General features: G+C 52.2%; 1 protein-coding gene across 1 annotated transcript in view; it reads right to left on the reverse strand.

Annotated features, from left to right (window-relative positions):
* Nucleotides 1–987: 987 nt before the first annotated feature.
* PLXND1 (plexin D1) overlaps nt 988–11,564 on the reverse strand; it is a 52,829-nt gene continuing 42,252 nt past the window's right edge. Inside the window, 8 exon segments of the mRNA XM_017735251.1 lie at nt 988–1,609; nt 2,224–2,298; nt 3,112–3,252; nt 6,289–6,436; nt 7,828–7,991; nt 8,741–8,845; nt 9,930–9,964; nt 10,827–10,890. Of these exon segments, the coding sequence (XP_017590740.1) occupies nt 1,493–1,609; nt 2,224–2,298; nt 3,112–3,252; nt 6,289–6,436; nt 7,828–7,991; nt 8,741–8,845; nt 9,930–9,964; nt 10,827–10,890 (849 nt within the window). The 3' untranslated portion in view covers nt 988–1,492.

The following is an 11,564-nucleotide window of genomic DNA, read 5'->3' on the forward strand; positions in this document are numbered from 1 at the left end:
TTGAACATGTAGCATGGGCATCCAGCCTCTACAGGGGGCCTGTGTGATGCTGGACAGGAGAGCAGTCATAGCTCCCCGGGCTGTGGGAGGGAGAACAGGCCACCAAGCTGGCTTGGGGGTTGCCCCAGTGAGATGCTGTGGGGGCGGCACTGGGGTGTCTAGTCTCGGACAAGCTCCATTTGTCTGCCACAGGGACCTTCTCCCTGACCCCAGCCTGAGCTGGGGCACTCTCTACCACAGTTTGCAGCTCTGGGTGCTGGAGATGCTCTGCTGGCCTGTGTCACTGCCAGGGGTTGGGTCCAGTGCCTCTGCCTTTAAGGGCTGAAAACAGGCTGGCCATGCAGCAAGCCCCACTCTCTTGGCTGCTCTCAGCTCCCAGCCACAGGGTTGGGCCCAAAGCAAGCAGAATAAGCTGCTTTAGGAGACACCTCTGCAGCACTGGCCTCGTGTTTAGTGATGGTCACAGGGAGAGGCAGAGACAATGCTATCTGGTGTTTGCCCTGCGTGTGGCTTGAGGCCACTGGCAGAGGGGCTGTCAGCAGGTGCTGGCCCTATTGGCATGAAGGGTGTTACGGAGGCTGAGGTGGGGCAGTGCCAGGGACACGTGTGGAGCCAGTGTGGTGGGGCAGGAGCAAGGGCCACGGTCCTTCCCTCACCCGCTGCATGCAGTCTAGGACCATGCCTGTGACCAGCTGGCTGGGTGGTAGAATGTTCACCTCCCCACCATGCTCCAGCTCGCCATGCATGAGAGACCAGAACCCAGGAAAGGCAAAACAGCCCTTCTCATGCTAACACAGACTGTGCTCCCTCCAGCTCCCAAACAGCTGTCTCCATGAGGGATAAAGTGCTTTCACCATGCCTTAGCTGCTTGGGAAGCAACTGCTTTGTCTTAGCCCCGAGTTTCCTATGTTGCCCAAGTCTCAGATGGAGGAGTGGTTATGTTTACATATACAGTACAAAAATTAAAAGGCACAAAAATACACAGAATGCAGCAGATAGTGAACAGCTGATAAGAGTCCCTGGTGTTGGAAAAACAAGGATGTTGGAGGGATGGAGTGGGAGCTCAGGCTGTGATGGTCTTTGCTGTCTGTGGTCATTACTCCCTGAGGTGACCCTTCTGCTTTGTGTCTGTTGTTCCAGCCTCTGCAGCCTTGTCCCGAGGAACCACACACAGGGATGCATGGAGTGCTGACTGCTTGGGTGCTGACCAAGGGGAAAGTGGTGAACTGAGCTTGCCACAACTGTCATGCCTCCATTTCTGGCTAGCAATAGCAAATAAATTATGGGTGCCACAGCGCAGACCAGAGGAGTTTTAGCTGCTCGGAAAGGTGTCTTGTGGCTTCTTGAGAGGTGGGGGAAACTTTTAGCCATGGCCAGGCCCACCCCATCCACAAGGCTTATCTGAGTATGACCAAGGTCTGCCTGTGGCTGAAGGCAGGTTCCCTTGTGGCACTGTGCTGCAAGAAAGGTCACTTCCAGGGCTGCAGCCAGCCTAGGCTTCACTGCAGGACTCATAGATGTTGTCCTCCATGAGTGCAATCACTTGGTCAAATTTGTGCTGGAGCTGGGTGCGCTTTGTCGTGGGGTTTGCATCCAGGGCGGCCACGATCTGTGGGAGACACAGGCAGGCAGAGAGGTGAGACAGGGGGGGGTGCCCCCCTGCCAGCCCAGCTCCCCCCACCAGACCTATGGAGCCCAAATCCCAGCCAGAGCTCCAAAGGGGAGAGCCCACCCCTGCCCCACAGCCCCTGTGCTCACACCCTCAGCACCCCTGCTGTCCTAGGGTCCCTGGTCAGGGCTGGCAGTGGAGTGGTATATGACAAAAAGGCACTGCTATAATGGAGCTGAGGGCACAGCACCAGCCCACAGGTTACAGGGGGGCAGGAGCCAGCCGGGGCTGCTGCCTTGGTGGGGTGGAAGTTATTTTGGGGGTGAATGCTTTGCTCTCCTGAAAGGGTCTACACATCTGGCAGCCCTTCTTCAGCCCAGCCAAATACTGTTAAGATCAGCTGGGAAAAGCCAGCCTTCTCTTCCAAGAAGTTACCAGCCAAGGGACAGAGAGTAGGTGCATAGGCATCTATTACATCTGTACTGCAATTATGCACACCCTGATAATCCCTGTTCTGTGGGACTGGATACAGGTGTCTGCCTGTGGGGTTACCCCTGCAATGGTTCCTCCTTTCCCAGGCAGGCCAGAACCCAAGTGCCAGAAAACCCACTCACCTGGGAGCGGTATCTCTTAGCGTATTTGTATATCTCAGCCATGGCAACATTGGTGTTGAACTCATTTCGGTATTTCTTTATAAAGACAGAAAAAAGAGAGGAGAATATTAGCAGGATGGAGCATGTGAGTTCCAGCACAGCCAGCAGGCACCGACTACAGTAAAAGCAGGTTTTGCCTGACTTTACTGTCACATTGTTACAGCTGGATTTTTAAGGAAGGTGCATTTGCTTGCATCAGGGTGGGTCTTGGTCTTTTCAAACCAGCTGTAAATACCCATGCTGGGCAGCACTGCATATCCCTCTGTGCCCAAAGCCATTTCACAGGAGGGGGCAGCACATCAGCTGCACCGCAGAATATTGACAGAAAAATCTTGCTTGGTGCCCAAAGTTAAAACACCCTGGGGAGAAGGTTTGATTTTGAGGAACCTGCGGTGCATCACTGGCAGGACTCTGATCTGAAGTGTGGCTGCCAGCTCCTGTGGCTGGTACCAGGGTTGGCTGCCAGTGGCTGCCTGGGACTCAGAGCTGTCCCTGGCAGTTGTGCCTGGGAGCCAGCAGGCTGGGTGGCTGCAGGACTGCAGAGATCCTTGCCTGAACTTCCTGGCTTTTGGCACTGAATTTCGCTCTCAACTCCCAGTGGTACCAGAGCTAGTTAGGCTCAAGCAAACTCATGGGTGTTTACTGCAGCTCTGGCAGTAATTGAAGATGCTTGGAATTAGGTCAGATGAAATTTGTGTTTGGAAGTTTCAGGCAAAATGTCCTTTCTTGTGTGCTCCTTCCAGCATCTAAGCAGTAGCTGATTGCGACCTATGTGCATTCCCTGCTGTTGCCAGGCTCCAGCAGGACACTGAGCCAGCAGACTCAATCCCATCCCCTCCACCCCCTTACCCGTGACTCCTCCGCGAGGTGGGCATTCATCTCCTGCTCACTCAGAGGGGGCATGTCGTGGATTTGCTTGTAGTATCTCTGCACTATCTTCCGGTACTCGGGGATCTCCTTGGCGTACAGCAGTTTGTTGGTTGGGGAGTCCTAGAGTGAGGGTGAGACACCGAAATCAGGCACTGTGTTGTTCCTGGCTGAAAACATTATCCTGTGTGCCTGACGAAAGCACTGATAGGGACCTTGGCTACAGCTGGGCACAGGGAACAGCTTCGCCTTTGGTCCCAGCTGTCACTGAAGTGCGGTACAGGACAGCAGCGAGGCACGAACAGCTCATGGCAGAAGGGCTGAGACAAATCAAGGATCTGTGGATGGGCACCATGTGCCTGTGCAGCCGCAGCACCACCCCGCTGCCCTTCATCCTTGTGTGAGCTGAACATCCATCAGCTCAATGCCAGAGAAGGGAGTGAGGGGTGTGTGTTTTAATTTGCAGCAAGTGCAGGCTAAAAGCACGCCCATGGCCAGGCAGGGTGGCTTGCTGCCAGGTGATGCTCTGCAGGTGAGGTAGCATGCCCGTGCCAGATCAAACACTTGGGCTCTGTGGTGCTGTGTGTGTGGAAACTGGCAACAAGGGAAGGGCTTCTGCATGTATTTGCTAGGGTTTCTTGAGCAGCCACATTGATTTAAGCCAAAGAACAAAGCCATCTTACAAGTTGAACTTTGTCAGTTGAAATGTTGCTTTTGCATTTTTCATGTAGCTTTGATTTATTTTGCATTGGCTAATCCAGCCTGCCTGGCCTAAATTGAGTGCATGTAAAGTAATTAACGGAGAATACTGAGTTCTCTTGATTAATGTCAGCTTGGACACAGCAGCCTTAACCTCCCAGCCACACAACTGGGTTATGCCAGTGGAGGCACAACCCTGCTGCCCTCCTTGCAAACAAAGAATGAATAATTTTAACCTCAAGGCAATGCTGCCCTGCTGATATCATTACCCCAGGAATGAACTTGGCTGCCTAGCCTCATGTTGCATCCCCAAGGGGAACCGCCCCAGGCTTGGGGACACCAAAGGGAGTGAGATCACCATGTCCTGCCACCAGTGTGTGGGACTGCTCCCCAGTGCTCTGACAGGTGGAGAGGGGACCTGTGGACAAGAGGGAGTGGTGGGTTCTGCCCGTGGGCAGCATACTTGGCTGTGTCAGGCAGGAATAGGGGAGCCTGGGGTAACTCCAATCTGCTGCTGCAATCTGTAGCTTGGCTAATGCTGCAGGGGAAACAGAAAATGGGCACCAGATCCCACAGCAGTTTATTTTCAAACCCAGTGACAAGGCATTATGAGAATATGGCCAACTTACAAAGAGCCTGCTCATAGCATTATATTCTTTTTCCTTGGAAACACAAAGGAAAACCATGCTGCCTCTTTTCCAAGTTATTTTTTAATTTGTGTCCGATTTGTCTCTATTACGAAGAGATGGGCACTGGTTTATTAACTGCTTGTGCACTGTAGATGTATGGACTGAGTCTGCTCTCACATTTGCAGTATTGAGAGCAATGTGCTGAAACCAAGGGAAGAATCCAGCCTGGAAAAGGCTCAGTGATACACTGTGTGTACATGCAAACTGATTTTTATGCTGAGGATTTATCCTTCCCACATTACTCAACAATTCATTCACTTATGCTATTGTATTCCTGAAAAATGTTTCCATCTGCTGTCTGACTCCAGCTGACCCCTCTTCCCCTCATCTGCCACTTGACAAGGACAAATTGTAGGTGCTTCGTAACACATGCAAAAAAAAAGACCAAAACCCAAACAAACAAAAAATCAAGCACTCATTAGATCTTCCTCCAGCATTAGCCTCTCCCAACAAAGGCTTCCTGCAGCTCTGGGGCTGGGGGCGTAATGCCCACCCCCTCACTGCCGGCTGTCCCCCAAGTCACACACTGTCACCACCAGTCTCTGGGCTGGGGGGACACTGGGGGTGAGTTACAGCATTTCTTAATAAAATTTATGTCAGGAAGTTTCAAATGTCAACACCGTGCTCAGCCAAGGCAGCAGGAGAAAAGAGAATATGCACACGGGATGTCTTACTGCTGGCCAGCCCTGTGGGACTGTGTGTGCAGCCTGAGGGTGGGAGATGGGACCTGGCCCATGCAGCCTGGCGTTTGCTTGGAGCAGGCTCAGCTCCCCCCTCAGTGTGCTGAGCCCACCGGCCTCCAACCGCACATGGTCACTGTGGGATGGACACGCTGCACGGGAGGAGAGCATCAACGGTGGCTGTGTTTGCCAGGTGCCTTCCATGTGCTGATGGATGGTGTCACTGGGATGGCCCTGGACAGCCTCACACCTCCAGGTGAGCCAGGCCTGGGCTCTGATGCCTGGACAGGCAGAGCCTGGGTTCTCAGAGGATTGGCTCACCTCCTGTGCTTCTCTCTTAGGTGAGAGGTTGTGCAGAAATCACCAAGAGCAATGACTGAAGCTTCACCTGGAGCTACATCATTTTCCATCCTGTCACTGGGAGTTTATGTTGTCCCTCAGCTACTTTATGGGATCATTATGCTGATGATGTCCCCTAAACCAGCCCTGACTGGGCGAGCTGGGCTCCCTGGTGGGGTCTGTCCATGCCCCATGCTGGTGCCCTGAGCAGAACTGGCCCCCACCTGTGCTCACTGTTCCATGTTATGCCCCTGCCTGAGACAATAGCAGAAAATACTCATCTGCTCCAGCACCAGCTCAGCTGGGTCAGGAAGCATTTCAGACACGGTGCTGAGTCAGCAGGCACTGTCCCATGGCTGCAGGACAGCTCATGGAGCTGATGGGTAACCCTGAGCACACAGCCCAGTGGTTGGTCTCCCCCACCCTCAGAGCCCCCCAGGCTGGGGGCCCTGCCTTGTGCTCATCGTGCCTATGACTGTGCGTCCCCGCTCCCTGGCTACTGTTTGTGACAGAGGAGGTGCAAATTTCAAGCTTAAACCTGAACAAAAGGGTGGGGAAGGGAGGGGAAAACGCACCCCTGGAGACAACCAAAACTCAGCTGCATGAGCCCAAGCAATGGCTCCAGCCAGACATGGGAGGGCAGCTGGGCTGGGGGGAGGCCGGGCTGGTGCCCTCCTGCAGTTCCTGCCCACCCAGACTGGTCCATGTCTGTGACTGCCTGAGCAGGAGTGTGGTGCCCTCGCTGGATGTACCTTGCCCAGCTGCAGGTCGGAGAGCGAGCAGGCATCGATGAAGGCCTGGGCGATCACAGACAGACAGGCGTCGATGTGGTCTGTCTTGTCAATGTCAAAGACGAACTGGGGGTTTTTCAGGATGTTGACCCAAAACCTCAGCGGTAGGCTGCAAAGGGAAGGATCCAGGGACATGCACCAGATGAATTTTTGTGTACCAGAGGAAGAGGGGTGGAAATGCAGGAAAGATGACGATAGAAAGGGAGTAGTAGAGAGGAAAGCTGAGGAGATGGGTTCTGCTACTTAATCACCCCCTGTAGAGACCCTTGCCTTGACAGAGGGGCAGGCACACACCTTCATCCTCAAGACATTTTTTCAAGCTGGAAGATGTGGCACGGACAGGTGATTGTACGTACAGCCTTCTCTAGGCACACACATGCCCCTGCTCCTTCAGCAGCTCTCAGCAGGCCCAGAGAGGCACCAGCAGCTTTGCCTGTGTGGGTCTGTTGAGTCAGGCTTCCCCACTTGCTGCTGATTGGAGCAATGGTGTCACCTCCTTTTCCCTCTTTACTGACAGTAACCATCATCTGGTTCTGATAGTGAGCCTGGCCCCACAAAATGCATGTCATGTATCTTTTTTTCTGCTCTCTCATAATTTTCTCCTTCAGTTATTTCACTGCTGATTTGGCCACAATACAGCTTCAGTCTATTGCTCACCCTTCCTACCCTCCACAGCAGCTAAGAAGTGAAAGCCACTGTAAGTCTTTGCTCTACAGGCCAGTGAAGGTAGTAAAGAGTAGGCAGAGCTGTTGCCCAATGGTTGTATCTGCATGCCTGCTCTCCCAGTAAAATTTGGTTTTAATTTTCACACTTTGGGCTGGAAACAGTTCCTGTCTCCGCAGTCTCCAAAGTGCTGAGCCTCTCCTTGACACTCTCTCCAAGCTCCCTGCTCTCTCAAATCTTCTGTTTTCTTTCCTCCACTATTTCCCCTTCGCTTTGGCTCCTGCACCCCATTCGCCTAGCCCCCCTGCTGCGGCGCTCACCAGCATGCCACTGTCACAGCACCCGCTCCCCAAGTCCCCTGAATACCCTGGAGACTCACCTTGGTTACAGATGTGAGCCAGGAAAACCGCCACTAAGGGCTGAAAAGGCAGAAGGCAAATGAAAAGGATCCAAATATGCTAGTTTTAAAATTTCCATGACCTTTTAAGATATGACATGGTTTCAGACTCTGTCTCAGATCCCCAGTGCTTGCAGCTAACACTATTGGCTGTCTCACATCATCCTGCTTCTCCTTTCATTATTTGTGTGTGCCAGTTCTTTCTGCCCTTTGCCCATGCCTCCTCTTTCAGCTCACTGTTCCCCTGAGCTTCATATTTGTTCAAAGCTCTCCAATCCTGTGCTTGGCTTCATCTTTCACAGCCCTCTCTGCCACCCTCCCTGTTTTCCAAGTCCCTCTTCTACTTTTAGCAACCTAATGATTAGTCCAGGACACCGGGGTTTTGCAGCTCCTGCTCCCAAGAGATGGAAGGAAGAAAAGAAGGATTTCCTTTTCCAAACCTGTTGGTCTTCCAGATGTGCAGAGTGTCAGGGTCTGTGATCCCTCTCTTCTCTGCCTGCTCCTCTAGGAAGTCAAAGAAATACTTCACAGCCACGGGTGGTTTATCGTCTCGGATACTGAGAATGGCTTTGAACAAGTCATCCAGGAACTTCTGGAGTGTGCCCTGCAGGACAAGGACACGGTGGACCCTGGTGAGAGCAGCAGCACCCAAACCCAGGAGAACAGTGGAGGGGCTGTGACTGCTGCACACAAGAGGAAATGCTTTGCTGCCAGTTGGATAAGTCAGAAGAGAAAGGGGATGCTGACGCAGAGAGGGAACGGTTTGTTTGTGGATAGTAATATAATGAACTTGCATTTGGGGTTAATTTCTTTTGGCATTGAGATTTTCTTTCTTACTGCTGGGATCTCACATCTGTGCTTTTTCTGTACAGCACAGACAAAGAAGACCAGAGACTGCTGGCCATCCCTGTGATCTTTTTTTCAGTGAGGCACCATGCTGGGATTAAAGATGGGCCAGATCTGACCTCAGATCACACAGACATTTCTCTTGCTCCCACAGCTGAGCATCTCCATCTCCTGTCCCTGCAGCATCTCTTTCTGGGGACATGGGTTCAGGTCTCAGCTATGCATTGGAAGCCCTGAGGCAGCCAGAATTCCTTTTGTCTGCATGGCCCCCAGTCCATCCTGGGGAGAGCATGTGGGGCATCACACAGTAGCAAGGATGAGCTGGGAAGCTGGAGGGACCCTGAGGAGCCTGACAGCCTCCCTAAACATGCTCCAGCCATCCAGGACAGGATTCCCACTGCCTTCTGGGAGCAACCAGCCCTGCAGTGCTCCTTCCCTGGAGCAGGCTTCTCCCTATAGACCACGAACAAACCCACCTGCCAAGCACGGGGGCAGCCTGGCTCCTACCTTGGTGGAGAGTAGCCTTGTCAGGTAGATTTCTGGAAGGACCTTCTTCCTATGGCTCTGTCTGTGGGACTTCTTATGTTCCACTGATTCATCAGTTGGGAGAACCTGGTCCCAGATAAAGCACATGGTCAGAGCACTCTTCCCTGGAAGTGTCACACTAAATTTTCCTTTCAGCAAAGAATTTCAACCACATATAAAATTCAATTAAAAAGCAGTTACTGCTTTATAACACACCCTTATATGGCTTTAAAAAAGTGATTCATAATACTCAGTTTTTCTGACATTTGTTTCTCCTGTCTCTTTATTGCCTCTCTCACCCTAGATGAAGAAAATGAACCCATCCATCTCCCTTTGCACACTAGCCTGCTTGCCCCCCTGGGCTCTCACACCCCTGTCTGGGCTGTACCTAGGGCTCCCAGAAGCAATGCACATGGCTTCTGCAGAAACCAGCTTTGCTTGGATTAGGAAAAAGCACAGTACATAGGAATACTGGCTTTTTCAGAACACGAATTAATATTCTGCTGGTCAGGTCAGTGAATTACTCTCCATAATGACAAAGCAAGCAACTGACATCCATCCTGGAATTGTTTCACATGTGAAGAGTTGATTTCCCATCCCTTCTCCCTCCTTGCTCTGCATGTGTGTGTGCGTGCGTGCTTCTACTTGAGCATGGAAATGCTTGCAGAGAAAAAAAACCACCTCAAACCAGGCTATAAAATATTGTTGTTGTCCGTAACACCTTTTTTCATAACAGCTTTTAGCAGCATTTAGCACTTTGCGCTTCCAGCATGGTACACCAGCAGGAACCCATGGACCTGCTCAGCCCGGGAAACAGGTGGAATGCCAGGAGCTCCCAGCAGGTGACTCAGCCAAGGTGTCACTGGATGCCACCACTGACACTGTGCCATGCCACGCCACACTCTGACTGTGCCCCTGAGCTCTCTGTGGCTGCCAGCAGCTCCATCATTCACAACCATTTCTCTGCCATCCTGGTAATTCTTGATCATGTCCCTCAGTTTATCTACAGATCACCTTTCTCGCCTCTTTGAACCCTGGTGAAGAGAATTAACGAGCCCTGATCCAGCTTGTTCACCACATCTGACACTACAGCCCACAGATGTAATTTAAGTTAATATCTGCAGCCCCCACAAGCAGCCATCATCCCTGCAGCCAGGAGCAGGATACTTACCAAGTGGAAGTACTTTTCAGTGTCCAAATCCTTCACTGTGAAGAAGAAGAGAGACACAGTGGCTCAGCCAGAGGGTCCAAGCTGAAATCCACCCCACTCGTGATCTCCATGTCAAGAGGCATTTGAACCCCAAAAACCTCAACACCGAGCTGGTGTTCTCACCACAAGTGATCTAAGTGTTTCTCCTTGGTTTGGAGTTGTTTACTGCGTTATGGGGCACGTGGGAGGTACCCTAGGAGGTACTTCAAGGGGGACCTGAGATCTCCCAAGGGATGTTTTAAGAGACACTCAAGAGGGCATGAGAACAGGATGAGCACAGGGGCACTCCTGCACCCTGACCCTGCTGTGCCCCACGCTCCCAGCATTATTCCGAGCCTCATCATCAGGGCAGCTCAGTCCCAAGCAGCTCCTCACCACGGCAGGCAAAGGACTCCTGGAGAGCCAGGCTCTGTGCAGACAGCCTAGAAACAGGGTTTGAAATTCCTTGTTTAATGTGGATTTTTGTCTCCCTTGGTCTGTTTTGACTCTGCACAGCCTGAAACCTAGAAATGCACTGGCAAGAGACTGAATATATCTAACTGGGAGGGAGAAGATTTTCTCAACCAAGTGGTTTCAGATTCTTCCTTTTTCTCACTCTGTCAGCACAGATTGGATGCCAGCCCCCAGTGAGGGTGCGAGATGGAAGCTGCAAACACCTTGAGGGCTGGGAGAGCACCCTGCACCCCATGATGCAGAGGGAGGAGACTGGATAGCACGTCTAGAGCCACCACATCCACAGCACCCAGGAACGGGGCCTGGCAGTCTTCTAGCATTCCCAGCCAGAGACAACCCTCTGGCAGTGACCCTCTGACATTCCTGCCCTGTCACCAGCAGCAGGGAAGAGGAGCGAGATGTTACCTCTGCTCAGTGTGGTGTCCTTCTTGTCCGTCAAACTCATGGCCAGGGATGCCCCTTCAGGGATCTGTGGAGGAAGGGAAGAACACGCATTGATGATGGGGGCCTTATCGGTGCCTCCCTGGTCCTGGGGAGATCCCAGGAGCTAGGGAATGCTGGTGCAGTCATAGTTCTGCCACAAACATGCCCCTGAACCTGCCCCGCCCCTGCCCCCCACCTACGTGGAAAGGGAATTTTCAATACAATTACAAGATAGTGAGGTTCTCAAACCTGATGGAAACTGGGCAAATACATGTATCTAAGATACATTTTTGGATGTCGACAGCAGGCAATTTGAAAAGGAAGGAGAGTTTGGCTGTGCAGGTGCTGGTTTGCCATTCCCCAAACAGGAGAAGGAAGTGGTTGTGCCTGGACCCGTGGGGCTGGCGCAGCCTCTGTGCTGCAGGGCACCGTGCCAGCCCCGCTCCACAGCACGGCTGTTACCCCGATAACCATATTAATGAGCACTCAGCTCTGCTTTTGTTTTCCATGCACGGCTACAGACCAGTGAGGATTATGCTTCCAGGCATACCAGGGAGTATGAACATCGTTAAGTATTTCTGGTTTCATTTTATTTTAAACAGAAAAACAGTCAAGAAAACAATCTGATTCACCATGTTTCCTCGTATTTTTGGCCTTGCTTCCTTGATGGTATCCCCAGCCCCTGCTCTCGGAGCAGGCACTGACAGTTGTAGCTGCGCT

Source organism: Corvus brachyrhynchos, unplaced genomic scaffold (genome assembly GCF_000691975.1).
Source record: "Corvus brachyrhynchos isolate BGI_N302 unplaced genomic scaffold, ASM69197v1 scaffold95, whole genome shotgun sequence".
Taxonomy (NCBI): Eukaryota; Metazoa; Chordata; class Aves; order Passeriformes; family Corvidae; genus Corvus; species Corvus brachyrhynchos.